The sequence below is a fragment of the Xiphophorus hellerii genome, chromosome 1, assembly GCF_003331165.1.
Source record: "Xiphophorus hellerii strain 12219 chromosome 1, Xiphophorus_hellerii-4.1, whole genome shotgun sequence".
NCBI lineage: Eukaryota > Metazoa > Chordata > Actinopteri > Cyprinodontiformes > Poeciliidae > Xiphophorus > Xiphophorus hellerii.
The window spans coordinates 19,721,111-19,739,264 of NC_045672.1; the positions used below are offsets into that span (position 1 = coordinate 19,721,111).

Here is an 18,154-nt window from a genome sequence, read left to right on the forward strand (position 1 = left end):
GAGTAAATGAAGGCATCTACTGTACAAGTAACTTGTTCAGAAGACACCATTTGTGATCATTTTGCCGGACAGAAGACATTGAACCAATGTCTTATACATTCAATGCTATGATATCAAAAAGTAGATTAAACAAATGTCCTCTTAACTTCAGGCACTCCTCTCTGCCAGCATATCCATTACTAAGGGAATGCAGGGAATTTGTTTTGACCAGGGGTCTTAGTTTTTCTAGCCTGATTTTCCTATTTATGTCTGAGGCCCACAAAAAAAGATAGGGCCTTCTGTCTACAATAACACCGCTTCCTTATCTTGCAGCATGTCATTCTTCATTTCTGTTGAGGCAAGCCACACAACCTTGCCAAATTGCTGTTTTCTTTTCCTTATTTTGACATCCATTCAAGTTAACTGTTCATGTATCTAAACAAACCAAACCATCCTTGGTTGCACCAGCAATGGAAAAACTGGATTTATTTATGAACAGAGTAGAAAAACTAAATCATAGTTTAAAAAATGCCATCCCCTTTTCCGTGTTTTAGAATTCAAATAGGTGGGAGAAAAGATGGAAAATGACAGATCACTGACTTAGAAATACAAGCTAGAAATAGGACAGGGAGGATTAATTGAAACAGAAAGGAATGTAAACGCTGGAGACCCTCAACTGCGGTCAGCTGTCTTTCTCCACTCATACTCCAACTTTGTTTCTCAATCCTCACATCCCACTCCACTTATGCCTACTTCTGAGATTTGCCCTGCTGCCACCACAAGCCAGCACAGGTTCTTGCCTGGTTTCCTGTGTGTTGTGAAAGGAAACCATCGTTGTTGCTGTTAGCAATCCATTCTGCTCCCCCCCTCTCCGACAAAGCCAAATATCCACAGGCGAGTGTCAGATAGAGAAAGTCTCTAGTCATTAAAAAAATGATTACAATCTTTTTTATAGACAGTGAAAGCTAGGAAGGTGGAGACCCACAAAAAGTAAGCATAAAAGCCACCAGCTAAACAGCTAGGAAGTTACATTCTGTTTGATAGCACAGCACATTATGAAATGTTTGCATTTCCTTTAAGGAAAACGGCACAATCGAGCCTGACACAGCAAACTGGTACATACTGTAAAGTGGATTTTACTTGCATTATTTTCATCAAGAATAGCTCATGTTGTTCTATATACATTTCTAAACCAAAGACAAATCCATGATTGCTTAGTTGTTTTATAATATAACTCATATATAAAAACCAACTAAAATGTTGAAGAGAGTGAACCTTAAACATTTGTTCTAAAAGGCAGCTGATTTCCAAAACTTTGGATATGATATTGCAAATTTGAATAATTAAATTTGTAACATTTGAGCCTCACAATTTTGCTTATGATGGAAGCTGCCTGTAATGTGCTGCAGCTAATACCAAGGGTGGACAATGTTTTATGACGTTTCCAGTAAGAGGACAGCTTACTTTGCAAGGCCAGCACCTGACTGCAAAGCATTGCTTCAACCACAGGGTGGCGATAACTTCCAAACGGAACATGTATTAGTGCATATTATTGTGTTTTTTTCTTTAAATATTCAGATGGTATGCCAGAAACACAACATTTACTTTAGTTTAGTCAACTATTAGCCTTTTGGAGTTTAAAATGACTCTTTTTTTTCACATGCTTGATAGTAAATTTGTACAGTAATTTGTCTATGTTGGCCAAGTAAGAAATTATTAGGATGTCTGAGAACATACTCTATATCTGAAGCGTTTTGCCAACATTTTTGTGGTGACAGAAGACTAAACCTTGTAAGATTTCCGGGTCTAAGCGAGAGTCACAGAGAAAATCTGAGCAGCTGTTTCCGTCAGTTAGTTAAATCAATCACAGTTAGTGGAGAAATGACTGCATTTATACAACATATACATACACATTTAAGGTGACTGATTACTTGTACAGGTGTGGATTATTTTTGATATTGGCATGGATTTTAAATTACCAAAATGTATGCTATTTTATTTTTTATTCAACTAAACTAATATTTATAATTTTTTTTGTACAAGTTGCCGGTTTAGTCAGTAAAATGCAATACAAGAAAGTTGAAAAAATTTCAGCTTATAGCACTTCCTCCCTCATGCTAACTTTTTAAAAGATTAAGATATATGTAACTATTTGTTTGACATCTTTTTTATTTTTATTTATTTATTGATTTGTTTTTTACATGTGACATAATTTCTATAAGATAAAGCCCTGGCTATCCCTTACTACAGTAAGCAGCAACTTATAAAGACTGGTCCCAAACACTAGCTTAACTTATCGCTGGGTCAATGTTGCACTGAACATTTTGATTGTTCGGAATATATAAAGCAATAGGTTCTCAATTTCTACCCTCTGTGCCAACAAAGGGATAGTTATTAAGATGAATGGAAGCAATAAGAGCATATTATGAAAACACTAAAGTCACAATGATCATAAAATGAGCATATCCTTGCTCATTTTTACTATTTTACAAGAAAATTGCTTGTAAATGACTGGGAGGGCATTACAACCCATTGTTTATGAACATATTCTTTATTCTTTGTTGCAAGAAAAGCTGAAATATGACTACTTACTTTCATAAAAATGGAAAAAAATAATTGCAAGCTGGACGCAACTGGTGAGTCTACATTTGTGCATTTTCGTGCAGCCAAATTCCAACTGACAGCCAGATGGGAGAGCTTGCCAGGCTCAGCTCTGGCCCAGAGAAAAAGTCATGTTTTGTAAATGGCTGAAGAGTCCCGTCTGTTGAACAGTCAGGTTTTTCCCTGCCAAATCTCTACTCTCTCAGACTTAAACATACAAGGTAAATGATTCTTTTTAATTTAAATTTTTTATTTAAATTAAAAAGAATCAAAATGCTTTTTTGTAAAAAAAAAAAAAAAAAAAAAAAAAAAAAGCTTTGCGCTTAAAGTGTAAGCAACTCTTCAGTTCAGGCTGCCCTGGCAACTCCACTTTTAAATTTAGACAAATCACTCAAATTTATTGATAAAATTTTCCTAGCAATGGTCTTCATTAACTTAACGCTGAACTTCTTAACCATGAATACTTCAAGACATCTTTACTCTGCGAATACACTGAAGTATTCACAAGACATAATCTCGCCTGTATCCGCTAATCCCTGCAGGGTCACCGCGGGGTGGAGGCTGCAGTGGCATCTACAGCGGTCACTGGGGTGTGGTTTACTTGGAGAGATTGCCAGTTCATCATTCAGCAATTTACTGAGGGAAATTAAGCTAAGCTATGAATGCCAAATAAAGAACATAATTTAATGGTTCACATTCAAGGATGATATATCTATTTCTTTCTCTAAGTGTCCAAAAACTGACACCAAACTTTTGAGCTATTCCCTTACTCCTGTCTCTCCCAGTTTCATTCTTTCCATCTTTTCCTTATGGTGCAATTATGGTGAGTAAAACATAGTGTAAATCCAACCAACTGAGACGGTGGTGTTGATTCTGGGTTCAAACCGGATTGGAGCAGATTGAGCAAGAGCGAGGAAAAACTGAAGCAGCTGAACATCTTACTGGATCATCATTCTTCTGCTCTGATTCCAAATTACAAACAAGAGAAACTTCCTTCAATTACTCTAAACTGGGAATCACTGCAACAGTGTTTATTGCTCCATCAAAGCCAAACAATAGACTTTTGGAGTTTTGTATTAAAGCCCACTGTGGGTGGAACAGCAGCTAATGAGGAAACAGTTAGAGTATACAGTATGTAAAACCTCTCAGTATTGCTTCACCACAGAAGAGCTGTGACTTCTAGAGGTTATTTGAACACTGATCCATACCTTACTCTGCATCTGAGAGAAAAGCTTCATACATTTCAGCTCTGTGTAGTGGCATGTTTGTGCTCAAACCCAACATAATTTATGTTTATGTTGGGTTTGAGCACAACCTTATGAACTCTCCAAGTGACAAACCACTCTACCTTATCAAGGCAATAATAAGAGTTCAGGTTGTTTAATAGTGTTGCTCATCTAAAACATATACGGGATATACAAATATTTGAACTGTTGTGCAGTTTTTGTATTGTGGTGTTTATTTTTAATCAACCATAAAGTTTCAAATGAAGCAATTTGATTTACCACAAACATATTTATTAAAAATGGTTTAACAAAATGGTTTCCTAAATTAGACCACCATAGTTTTAGAAAAACAAATCACAAATTGGACAAACAAAAGCAGATTTAGAAAGTTTATCATCTTAGTCTAGGAAATATTGGTAAAGAAATACTAATATTACTATTTGTCGGTAGTACAATATACTGTATGTACTACCAACAAAACTCTATGTAAACTATGTAAACTCTTTTAGAACTAAGTTCTAGCCTGTAAGTTAGAAGAGCATGAACTGAAAGACAGAGGAGTGAAAAATCTGAATTGTGCAATAGGCCTCTTTTTTTTTTTAAAGCCGTGATAAAAATGGTTTTCATCTTGATTAGAGTTCTAATTTGTTGTCTGTATGTTGTCATTTTGACTTTTGGCTGAGGTTTTCTCCACAAATACCCAAGAACCAATAAACAGATTTCTACAGAGTCTTTAAACAGACATTTAAAAGTATTTTTTAACTCTGGGATGCATGGAAATGTTAGAAGATATTCCACAATTTTTCTGGACTTCCTCATGTACTAAGATAAATGTCCCCTCTCTGAGATTAAAAACCTGGAATATTATATGTATAAATATATATTCCAGTCAGAGCTCACAGCCCCTGAACACAAATGTGTATGAGTACTAAGCATGTTACCAAACTTTCAAAAACAGCATATCCATCAGACAGTTCCAAGATCTCCATTTTCAACTGATCTTCAGTGTCGTTTTTTTGTTTTCCTCTGGCATTTAACATTTATTTTAATTTAAATTGATCAAATATTAAATAGTTTTAAGACATTTTACTTTTAAATGTTAGGACTTTTCCACATTTACACAGTTTAGGGTCCATTACGGTTCTCAAATAAAGTTTTGAATTATTGTCCTGTGTTTTAACAGCAAAAAAGGAAGTTTCACAGCGCTAACTATGGTTCAACTGATTTTTCTGTGTGAACCATTACATCACCCACGCACTGGTCAACACCTGGAGAAAAAGCCTAGTCAACTGAACAAAGAAACAACCAAAATAAATCATAGGAACGAAGAATGTGCACTTATCTGTTGAGGAAACCAAGCAGCTGATTTTATTTTGAGCGTGGACAATAGGGCTGTAGATAGGCCATCTACGTTAAGAGTAAACGCTGTATTGGTGATCAGCTGAAATGTCTGTGAATTGTTAAACTAAAGGACGATATGTGAACAAAGAACTAATACGCACAACTCAGCCAGCGCTGCCATCTTGCTACAACACTCTCTACTATGCTGTAGAATACCCACTGTTGACAACACTTATCTGGCTCCCCAAACTGATAAAAACAGGTGTCAGCTCTCAACAAGGCACGAAAGTTTGAAGGCACCCTATTAGAACCAGTTCAAGATTGAGGGTTCTTTCATGGAAAATACCTATTTAAAGCGTTTGAAGATTTTTTTTCAACCCACTCTTTACAAATGCTATATTTTTGGTAAACCCCTTAAATTAAAACTGGATTTAGTCACCTCAGTCACGATCTACACTGAAATGTTTTGAAGAACCATACAAATGTGTCAGGCCCCATATGATAACAGGTGAGCTACTGGGCTGGTTCAGCAGGACATAGCAAGCACACTCCAATGATGCAATGGCCAAGAGTTTAGAAGACAACAGCAACACTAGCAGATATGTGATAATGAAGCCTAACTATGTCACTCTGTGCATGAATTCCTATCTTAGCATTGTGCTTCTGATGCGTAATATCAGATAAAATTGGAAAACACACAACCGCTTTCATTTGTAGAACTGATTGCCCGTCTGTCAGTACTAGTTGTCGGAGGGCACGGTTATAATTCATTATCCAATCCAACAAAGCCCTATTGTTAAAGATGTGCATGTCTAAACACACACTTGAAGAAACTTCCACAAAGCACAAGGGGGTTCTAGGAGCTTAAAAGAAACTGGGCTTGCTGGTTTTCACAGCTTGGGTGTGGCATGTATGTATTTTTTTTAAATATGTTGATTTAAGCTTTAATCTTCAAAGTGGAGTATTGGTGAAGTTATTTCAAGCACAACAGAAGATATTTAATCTACACACTCCCCTTGAGTTGTTTCTTCACTCTTTGATTTACTTACTCCCTCTGAGGCCCTGGCATTTTGACAAATCACTGTCCACAATGTTTAACTTTACACCACAAAATCGATTGAAATGGCAGAAGTTCACTACTGCTCTCTTCCGCAATAAAGCAAAAGACAGTAATGTCAATAATCCTTCAGGTGGAACTGAGGTCACGGACAGCTGAAGTTTCTCAGCATGTAGAAAGAAACCTCTACAGTGAGTCTTTCTCTTTCTAAATGCTGCTTTAGTGAGGTGCTGGTATAGTTGACATATTTGAGGAGACACAAATAAAATTAAATAATTACTCAAATCTACAAAATAAAACAGGATACAGTGTCTAAATTACAAGCTCATATATGGGATATAATACCAGTCATCTCATGCACAAAGAAAAAAAAAGGTAACTGAGCATTGCGCATTAACTTTTAGTTCTTCAAACTTATTTTTACATGACAGACAACAGAGGGAAGAAATGCATGGAGCCATTAAAATTACCCTATATTTTCTAGAAAGCTATAAACGAACACATTTTAGCTTTTTATGCAGATGAATATTGCAACATTCTCCATAAAGACATGTGTGCATGTCTGAGCGTGGGCATGTTTCAGGCTGTAACATACATATTGTTAGTACGTCCCTCCCGTTACTTTAAACTTTATTTATTTTGAGGTCTCTGACCCTCAACATCAAAAGCAATGATTAACCCAAGTTATTTTTGCTCCCTAGTTTGCATTTTTTGGGGGGGATCTTACTACATTCTTTCACTTCTTACCTTTTTGTCTCTGACTACTGTACTGATAAGTACAGTAGAAATAACACAGATGTCTTTAATTTACATAAGAATTTTAATATAGAGGTTTCGATGGAGGATAACAATACATTAATGCAGAGGAGCTCCTGTCTCCTAGGTTCCAGTGAATACAGTCGTTATCCTCACTGTAAATTTTAATAAGGAATAAAAAAATTAAAAAAAACTTTCTGACAGCTAAGACAAGAAGATGAGATACTGCCTTCATCTCCTTTGGATTTCAAGAGGATTTACGCTACCTTTCAGAAAAAAGAGCGCAAGAGAAACAAAGTAGGATGTATTGTTATAAAAGGCAAATGAAAAGTGTTGAACCAATTTTGTTCATTTTTACGAATAACGTGTAACAGAAAAAAAAAAGTTAAATAAACCTGTTTGCACCTATTTTTATTGTTTGTTTGCATGCACGTCAGTCATAGGAAACCAGGGGCCTCACGCATAAAAGAGTGCGCAGTTTTCACACTAAAACTTGGCGTATGGAAAAATTTAAAGTGCGGCTCACAAAAAAAAATCGGATGCATAAAGCCGTGCGCACGCACGTGGCCGCGCACCTTCCTTTATAAATCCTAATTTGCGGGAAATAGAGCGCAGCTGCTGGTCCGCCCTGTCGCCACCCACAAATACATATGTAAATTAGTATAAATACTCGGAAGTCTGCCACCACATAAAGCAATAACCATGGCAACGTCCTTGTGTGAAGCAGTATAAGTATTTGTAATAATAATAATAAAATGTTTTATTTAAAAGGTGCTTTGAGGGCACACAATGTCACCTCACAAAAGCAAAAATACATTTAAAAAAACAAAAAATCCAAATTAATATCGTGCAAATGCCTGTTAGAACAGTAGCGCGTCCAGCAGGGATTTAAAGAATGACAGCATGTCAGAGTCCTTTGAGTGGGGAATGTGGACGTTTATTCTAAATAGTAGAATCATGTGCATAAGTTGTACATTTACAGAATAAAGATGCTTTATGCATAAGGCGCATTCACAAAGCGGGCATGGCTCGACTGAAGGATGACTGCAGCTGGACCGGTACCGGTACCGCACGGCTCCTTCTTTAAGTTTTGCTCAGAGATCCAGGATGATCAGTGTGAGCAATCTAGACGCTCATAAACCATCATCAACATTTCCCAGCAGATCAATATGATCTCTGAACAAACGCTCCCTCTGAATTATTCCATTGGCGATGTTCTCCACCGGAGCCAAAGAGCTCTACAATTACGCGGCACACCTTTGCGCAGTGTTGTATAAAGTACTGGAATCTCAGAGTCAAGTAAAAGTACAAGTACCTCTCCAAAATACGACTTTGGTAAAAGTCGAAGTCACTGACTGAAATGTTACTTGAGTAAAAGTCTTAAAGTATCTGAAACTTCTTGTACTTAAGTATGGAAATTACTGTAAAAATGGATGTACTCAAGTAATGTAATGAAAAGTACAAGTAAAAAGTAAAACAAGGCAAGTTTGAATGACATTTCTTATATCTTGGTAAACTTGTCAAATAAACTTAAAATAATGTACCCAACCAAGTGCAGGCAAAATGAAACCTGCTAATAAATTGTTCCAGTTTTAAAGAGTAGCACATGTTAATGGTTTGTGGTTTTGAACTTGCATGCCTTTCCTATATTCGTTAAATTTAGTCTAAATTGCTATCGCTATGGCTTCTGTCCCCCATTGAACTAGGGTGACCAGACGTCCTCTTTTTCCCGGACATGTCCTACTTTTCAGACCTAAAAAGATGTCCGGGGGGAATTTAAAAATTGTCCGGGATTTTGGTCAATTGCCTCAAAACACATTACATAGCTTACAGTGGATTATAGGGCACGGCGCTGCGTGTCACGTAATCCCTGAGCCGCGTCAGTGCGGGCAGCACTCTTCTCTGTTGATTTCTGATTTCCCCAACAATGGGAGAAGCGAAACAGGTGTATCCTATTGGAGGTGATGAACAAGCCAGGCAAGCAGGCTACGACTTTGTTCGGTAGCCTGCTTGCTAATCAGTAGGTGGGGTCAAAACACTTCGTTTCTCTCTCTCGCTTTTTTGTAACGAGTAACTAAACCACACATTGAAAATGTATCGGAGTAAAAGTACGCAATTGAGTTCGGAAATATAGTGAAGTAAAAGTGAAAGTCATCAAACATTTTCATACTCCAGGAAAGTATGAAGTACTCCAAAATGTACTTAAGTAAAGTAGTGAAGTATTTTTACTTCGTTACTATACAACACTGCCTTTGCGCAGCTACTTACGTGTGATTGCATACACACCTTGATCACCTTAAAAATAGTCAAACCTGTTGATTATTTTTAATCAGCAGGTTTGAGTTAATCTGCTGATCCAACCCTGTTTTCTTCTTTTAGTGAGAATGATGTTACACCTTTATGAGACAAAAACTGAGGAAAAGTACTATTTATATTCGAGCGAGGTTTTCACATACTTTTATTTTCTTTATTTTGTGTGCGTGTTAGCTTATTGTCTGAGGATAAATGCGGTTCAGTTTCATCGTTTACCTTTAAACAATAAAATATTAAAATCAAGAAAAACATCAGGTTTGGTGCTTCTTGGTCTAAATGACACAGAATGTAGTCAGACTTCAGTGTATTTGGATGAGTTTTGACGCTTTGTAGTTTGATATTGTCCACAGAAAAAGTTTGCGTGGCTGCCAAAAGGGCGTGTATGTTTACCCAAACTTTGACGCAAAGTTAATTTTTATACAAGCCGACTTGTGCGTAAAATATGGCGCCGCACATTTTTTGTGCGCATGCAAGCTTTATGATTGAGGCCCCAGAGCTGTTAAAAGAATGACAACGGTTGTGTGAAAGATACTGTAAAGTTGAGAGAAGGCAAAAAATTAGATGCAGCTGATGCTGGTGGAAAAGGGGAGGAGGAGCGGCGCACAACAGCTGCTGGTTGGTATGGAGACTTTGTTGGGTAGAGGGACAGAGAGATCTACTGAGAAAAAGGAATGACAGTCGACTGAGTTGTTTCTAAACGCTGCTGTGGCAGAACAGGAGACCTTATGTGAGTGACTATTAGTGTGGGTGAACAAGAGATGAAGCATTTTACTGCAGGGATTGTTCAAAAAGAAGTTCCTCTCCTGTTGGTCCTTAAGAGGTGCTGCACTAAAGAAAAGATACACAGTGCTTAAGCATTCATTTACACCAATGTACAGTCTCATAGGTTATGTGAAGGTTAGATTTTCTCCATTTAAAAATACTTTTGCAACAAAACAAGCTGAACTGGACCTAGAATTTTCCTTATTTACATCAATTAGCTAAAACAACTCCAGCCGTTTACTAATTTGATGACTGTGCTCACACACAAGTAAAAATTTGCTTGTCGTTTTAAATACAATAATTTAAATTGAACTTCTATCAGTCGGTTTATTTAGTGGTTGATGAGCCACAAACATGATACTACATTGTCAAAATATGTACTATGTACAAGCTTCTCATTTGTCCACCCGCCTCTCAATCTGGAGATAATAAAGCTGCAGTGTTAAATGATGAGATGTCACTTATCATCTGTGGTTTTAAATTGCTGGCGCAGCTCTGCGACCCAGATCCTGAAGTTGACCTACCAGACGTGCCAGATGCCTGTTTGCGTCCTGATCTAGGCCCGCCCCTCCTGCATAACTCCATTCATTGAGGGGTGACCTTTCACCCTTGCCTGTCAGTGCAAAAGCTTCAACCTCTTGCGGTTTGAGAGTGAGAGAGGAAAAAAGGGGCTGACGCGACATGTGAAAACGGATCATCAGGTTCAGAAGGAATTCTTTTAAAACTAAAGATAACACTGACAAGTTCAAACTACTGAAATGTAAGAAAACAGTCACCTAAAAAGCAGTGGATTGTGTTTCTCAGGAGGCAATGTCAGGGGTTTGAATGTGGGTTAGTCATCCCAGACTAGATTGGGGGATGGGGTGCTGTTTCACCGACTCTGACGTTCAACAACCAGCTGAAATGTCTCCTCTAGGAGTGGAGAATCGGTAGGTGTAATGGTCATGGTCAGGTGAATTTGAGAGGTGAACTTCACTCCCTCCTGCCCAAAAAGTCCCATTGACTCTTATCCAAACAGAATATCAGTAAATATAGAAGAGATACACCACAAATCCTATCCACTGCCCCCTCCCTTCACTGCCGGTTGCTTGGGTGTCGTGTTTATGCCAACTCAGTGTTTTCCATTCATGCTAGCCGACCGTGTACCTGACCAAGGACAGATAAGAGAGACAAACTCTTCTCATCAAAATAAAGTAACCCCTCCCCTGTTCATCTCATCAGGCCTTACTGTATTTTTTTTCTTGCTCATTTCAACTAGTCTCTGTTCAATATTAGGGTACTGGATCCCATGCTGATGAGAATTGACAGGTCGAACACGCTTTGCTTTAGGGTGTGAGTGCAAGAGAGACTTAATCAGACACAGGACTCTCTTAGGAGGGGGTGCAGTTGACAAAACGGGTGGGAGTTTTGAAAGATGTTCAGGGGGTTTTAGTTTTGTTAATCAAATAAGCACACATGTGAGTAGGTGCATTGGCTCTTTCTCTCTCATTCTGAGGGTTTTTGTCCAGACTTGCCGAAGGGATAGTGACCTACTTTGCAGAGTTTGCAAACCAACAAGACAAACCATGAAAGTGAAGAGTTTTGCACAAGATACAAAATGCAGAAAACTGAACCAATACAAAACACACAGAGGGGTGAGCCACGTCTTCCCAGCAAAAAGTCTTCTTAAGCACACATAATCCTGTGACACAGAAATAGTATTAACTAAGCTGTTGGGAAACAAATGAAGATGAATGGTTTTGTTGACGTTATCTGAAACAGGGTACAGAGTGCAGCAAACACACTCCTGGTTACACCCACTAATGCAAACTTAACAGGATTGATATTTCATACACCCCCTCCCCATCGTTACAATTAAATTATTTTTGTCTTTAGGTGAAATTTTTCAAAATCTGATTTTTGTGAAGCACTTTTTTAATAGCTACATACAGGGTATATTACTGATGAATACATGGGGGATGATTCAATTTTTTTTTCTTTCATTTTCTGATGGATTTAAAAATTCTTTCTCAATAAAAAAAAAAAAAGACGTTTCATGTTTCTCATACATCTCATAACATCAGAATCAGGTCACATTTCTAACAAAACTAGAAATTTTTATCATCCAGGAAAAGCCTGACCAGTGGATCTCTAATAAATTGTGATTAATGCCACATACTCATCTGGTTAACAAATAGAGTCAGAATTAGATGAAGACTGGTCCATTTAAGGTACATTTTATTCACCCGATACACCAAATCCAAAGTAATACCTTTAAATGAACTGACAAGTTTTTAAAACAGGCTGCTATTTTGTTGATAAACTTTTGCTTGTTTTCCAATATATAAGATGTCCAAATCAAAGCGTTTTAAATGATCGATATCAGATTCCCGCAATTTATGCGAATATTTCTTTTTAAATCAGTCTGTTTGTGTGAGAATTATTTTGACTATTGAAACTACTGTGGTTTGTCTTATCAAAATGACAGATTCAAACCCACTAGAGTTACATCTACAATGAAAAACTATTAAAAACTATTCACCAATGTTTTGATGATCAAAAGAAATCACTGAGTTTATGAAGCAGGGTAATTTCCTGATGGAACCCCATTTAAATAACTTAGGAGCTAAATTCTCAACAAGTCATATCAAAACAGGAAGTAAAAATGCTAGCATTAGCTTAGCACTTCCAAAAACAACCCTGCATAAAAACTCTGTTAACAAAAGTAAAACACACTTTGTTGCAGACTGTAGCTAGATTTACTTGAATATAAATAGAACAAAAGGCTGTTCCGCTAGAAACTCTTGTTGTGACAAAATATTTTTCACCATCAAGAAAAATGGATATCGTACAGTCTGAAAAGTCAGTGGTGAACAAAAGAAGAAAAACACAATCACAGTAGACCTTGTACTACAAAAAAATCAAATGTGTTACCATACTTTCCTTCAAACTACTGAGTTTTGAAGGATTTCCAGGGAATTCATTTTATTGCAATATTGGGATCAAGTAGCATCAAAATAGTTTTTTCTTCAATTACTGGTATCAAGGACAAAAACGTATCTGAGTTCATGCTAAATTAAACAAAAATCCAAAATAAATGCATTGTTCAGCTGGCAGGAAGCGATGCCCCAGTGTTTGACAGATGTTAGATACATTTATCCGGATTGTCATTCTTTTCAGGAATTTAAAAAAACTTAAAGATAAACTAGCAGAATCCATGAAAACGTATCCAGTTATAACAAACTTTATAGATTTTGATTAGAAGCAGCAAAGGGTTGAGGGATATGTATAATCATGACATGATTTAATTGTAAAAAACATAGTTCCTTGACAATGAATGCAAAACAAACACAAATCTTAGTCTGGCAAACTCCCTGCAATATTAGAAAAGGTCAACAGTGCAACAAACAGACTTCACTTTTATGACCACACCGTTATATAATGTTATGCAATCTCTCTTACAGTCTGAATAATGTCAACGCTGAATTTGTTAATGTGGTAGCAGTGTGCTCAGTGAGATTGCTATGATCGTACTGAAGCTTTACATCTGGTCAGCATGTGTACATAAGAGACAAAAATAGATGCTTTCTTGGCCATCATAGGCACTATATTGAATTCAAGCAGTTTGTTCTGATTTAAAAGTAGAGTCAGTCTTGCAGGCTCCCAAGAGATTTTCACTCACAACATAGTATAAATGATCACTGACACGTGAAATTCACATGTTGAGATGGAAGTAAATGAGTGTGGTGTTGAAAGCCCCTTAACCATACACACCCTTTCTCAAATATTATGTTTGTTCAGTGCAGCAGCAATCAGTTTTTTTAAGTTACTTTGGAATATATCTACTACACTGAGCTAACAGACAGGGAAAAAAATTAAGTTGTTTAGTTTTTACACTGTACGCCCTCCAGGCATTTTAATAATCTCCAAGAGTCATCTGACAAACAGGTAGGGACTTGACACAAAGAGCAACCGATAGACACAAAGAGCAACCAATATCTCAACTCCCAGTCCTCTTTCATATTACATAATCACTTATCAGTGCATTAAGCTTATCGCTGCGAGCTCGTTCTGTTTGTTTTTCAGACAACAGTCTGCATGTGTGTGTAGCTTACACCAAGAAGGCTGTGGATACAACTGTATTGGAAAATGAAGTGAAACAGCTAAAACAGAGGAAACAACAATGCCACCACATACAAGCAGAAACAATAAAGTTTATCTTCCCATCTAGATGAAGAAAGCAGCTAACACATTAAATGGACTCTGAAGAGGAATATAACTTAAAACAGTCAATATGATGACTTTGGACTAATAAAAAACTTCCCCAAAAGCAGTTAAACTGACTTATCAGTAGCCTGCCTCCTTGTTTTTCCCCTCCTTCGGTCAAGCAGATTGAGCAATTCTGGCTCTGACTGCAAACTCTGGCTCTCCAAAGGAATAGTATTTCGAAACTATTCTGGATGGAGCACTAAACATGCGGTCAGTTAACCAGTACACTCCCACACCATTCAGACCAAAACCACTGGACGGTTATAGGCAGATGGTGTATTTCACTTCTCTTAAGACCTTATGAACACAAGTCAGAGCTCAATGCACAAACTGCCAGAGCCAATTGCTTTTATGACAACAAAGTCACAGCCAAATTAGCCTCGGGCACAAGAGCCACACACAGCAAAATACCTCTGTGCCTCAGAATCCTATGAGCTGGCAGAAGGAGTGTGTTTGTGCAAAAATGCAAAATGGGGCTTTGTCTACAAGTTAAACGATGCGGTCCACAAACAAAACCAAAAATAAATGGGCCCACAACTGTTGCTGGCCTCAGTTTTCCTACCTGTTTCTGGGGACTGGGATGTGGGAGGAGGGAAAGGGTTGTATCTCTGCCTGTGGGACATTTTGCCCCTGTGCTGGCCTGAAGCTGTTGGCCAGCTCTGCCTGTTTTCCTGGGTTTCTGATGTCCAAACTTATGGAGCTGCCTGGCAACTGCCTGCCCATGCCAAGGCAGAGGGTAGGACTGGCCCTCTTCAGGATCCCAGTGGAACCAATGTCTTTTTGGTCTCTGACGACTGTCTGGAAAATGAAGCAGAAAGAAAAAGAAACTGAACTTCCCTTTATCATTCCAAGTAGTTAAAGAATTGTACATCCCTGTGTTTTCCCAGGTCTCCTGAGGATGTTGATCAGGTGGAACAGCTGATTAGGTGGATTTATACCCATAGCAAGCAATGGCAATAAAACAGTAGCATAGTCACTTGCATGCTGCTTGGCTGAGAAAAATCACAAACCTAGCAACTGTCTCTCATGAAAATATTGGTGCTTAATATCTGCTATTATTGCCCAATTTTCCACTTAAACATTTTCAGTTTGACTTGTTACAAAATCCCCAAAACAGCTAAACACTTGGTCTGCCTGACTAGCTGTTGGCATTTTGCCACTCTGAAGACTTCTTCATTTTTCCACAAACTCACTGCAAGTCACTTTTTTTCTATTACAGTACTGGTAGAACTATCACTTATATTTTCACAGAACCTCACTTCAGAAAATCCAAACTATCCCTCTGAGTTAATGCCAAAAAGATATGTTAATATAAACCAACGTTTTCAAAACTTTGGCAGACTGACTGCCCCCCCTCCCTTCTCTCTCTTCCAGAAGCCATAAAAAGTTCACTCCACCCCAAACAGTACTGTAGCTCGCTCATTTTTTCTCCCAATCAATCATTAACAACTGTGATGGAACTGTGTGTTTTAGGTGGATTTTAGCACAGACAATCAAGCTCAGCATATGGCATATGAAAATGGTCAGACCATAGAATAAATCATATTGATTTAACCCAGTTTCGTTTAATACCCCCCTCCAGCCATCGGTCTTTTGCTCTTCCCCACCCCCTCCTACAGTAACTATATACCTCCAGGGGGCCCGCCCCCAGTAAGAACCACTGACATAAACACGCGGCAAGGCAACGGTCTTACCTCCGTAAAAACCTGACTGATACATTAATAAAATTAATTTATTCTATACTGCTAAAAAAACATATGTATTTATTTTGTTCTTTTCAGAAAGCAACTAACGGCTGAAAATGTTATTTAAATCCAAACGTGATGCAAATAAAAAGCAGAAGCAAAGGACAAAGTAAACAAATACAAAATAATCATATAAAATCAAATTAGTATTTTTGGAGAGTTTGCGTGAAGGAACCGGGCCTGCGCAGCCAGGAAGCTCACTGTAGCTCCACCCTTAAGACATGGGGGAGGGGGTAAATCATGTAGTTTAGAATCCCTGCCCCCCTTTATGCTGTAAACTTTGCTCACAGAATAAGCAGCCATTTAAAGCGGTTAAAACCCAAGATAAACACTTTAATTGACGCTTTAGTGAAACTGGCCCTTTAAAAAAACCACTTTATCCAATAAAAAACATGTAAAAACAAGCCAACAGTTGTAGCTGTCTCATGCGAGCATCGTGGTCGTCACCGTTACAAGCCATTAGCGGCATATGTCAAACTATACCCTCATGTTAACCCAGTCTGACTCTGTGATATCTGCGTGGCTACGTGGGTATATATGTGACTTTGAAAGCTTAGAGAAAGAACTCACTTTTTCCACGTTTTGTAATATTCCAACGCCCGGTGAGTGCCCGCTACCGACGGACGAAGTTCGCTCGTTTTTAACCGCCGCCGTCGAGCCTCCGTCCGTTACGCATTTGTAAAAGATGGGCCCCGGTGTGAAGCTGCTTTTTGCCACCGCTGGGACCCGGCTGTTGTAGCGACCCGGCCGGTAGTTGAAGTCCACGACTCCACCGACGCTTGTCCCGACCGACGACTTTTCCAAAATGCATTTGGACTCCATATTTAGTCAAGGAGAGAGGAGACTAAAGGAAGAATGTCGGCTTTCTGTAGGGTTTTAGTGCAAATTGCGGGAATTAGATACATTTATTGGGATTGTCGCAGTTTGATAGGAGCTATTTGAGTCCTAACTTCTATTCTAGTCTACATGTGAAGTTTTTTCCACCGCTGCCGTCACCGCCGCAGCCCAAGATATCCAAAAAGCCGCCCGGTTAGGAGGATAAAAAGATTGTTTTGCCTCTTTCCTCCAAACCAATGCCACGCCCCCTCATCTAAGCTCCCATTGGTCCGACTCGTACATAAACATGTCACTTTGGCACGCGTCCACATCGAGACTGCCTGTGATTGGTTGTTTTGCTCGTGTCAATCACGTTTTTTTAAGTCTAAGTAATGCGGGAGGAAAAGAAAAGGGGGCGTGAGCAGCAGTTTACCGGCCGGTGTTTGTCGACGAAGAGCCGGTGTTGAGCAGGGGCAAAACAGCCTTCAGCCCCAGAAGCAAACTGCGCAGTAACGCTTATGCAAATTAACCGGTGACATAGTGGATCTAAAATCATGGTGGATAAAGTTTATTTTAACTGTTGATTCAAACTACTATGCTTTTTTTTTCTCCTCACGTAAGGTCGTGAAGTAGTTAGGCACAATAACAAAAATAGTGTGGGGCACATTGTAAGGAAGTCCTGTGGATCTGGAAAGTATTCGCAGCACTTCACTTTTAACACATTTTGTTATGCCACACCTTTATAATAAATTGTATTAAATTAAAATCTTTCTTGGAAATTCTACACAGAAATACCTCATTATGGCAATGTGGAGAAAAATGTAGGATTTTTGCAAATGTATTAAAATGGGAAACCAAAGAATCACATTTAAGCCACAGTTTACACCTTGATCCACTTTTAGCAGTAGTTACATTCTCAAGTCTTTTATGATGCCACAAGCTTAGTGCACCTATCCTTGATTCTCAAGTTTCATCATGCTGGATGGAGATGCTTGTGAGCCATTTTCAAATCTTTCCAGAGATGTTCAATGAGATTCAACTGAGCTCATTGGGACCTCCAAATCAGCAGAATATTTTAATTTCCTTTCCCAGATTCATGCTTCAAGACAACCCTGTCTCAGAGGTCTGCAGACAATTTCTTTGATTTCATTCTTGGTGTTTGACCTTTGACCTGCCCTGTCAACTGTTGGACCTAATATAGATTTATATAATAAATTTGCTAAAATTTCTAAAACCTTTTTTCCACAGTGTCATAATGCCGTATTTGTGTGTAGTTTTCAGGAAAGAGATTAATTTAATGCAATTTTGAA

The 18,154-nt window shown here is 38.3% G+C and overlaps 1 protein-coding gene across 3 annotated transcripts in view; it reads right to left on the bottom strand.

Moving 5' to 3' along the window:
- The window catches only part of slc2a4rg (SLC2A4 regulator), a 45,507-nt gene extending 28,435 nt beyond the window's left edge, over positions 1 to 17,072 (bottom strand). For 2 of the 3 annotated variants that reach the window (XM_032576300.1, XM_032576289.1), the window contains exons 1-2: positions 16,599 to 17,072; positions 14,846 to 15,081 (exon numbers count right to left, since the gene is read on the bottom strand). In XM_032576300.1, coding sequence (XP_032432191.1) covers positions 14,846 to 15,081; positions 16,599 to 16,850 — 488 coding nt within the window. In that variant the 5' untranslated portion in view covers positions 16,851 to 17,072. Of the gene's footprint in view, positions 1 to 14,845; positions 15,082 to 16,594 lie in introns of all 3 variants that reach the window. The other variant, XM_032576307.1, reaches the window with a different exon arrangement.
- Between the last annotated feature and the right edge of the window lie 1,082 nt (positions 17,073 to 18,154).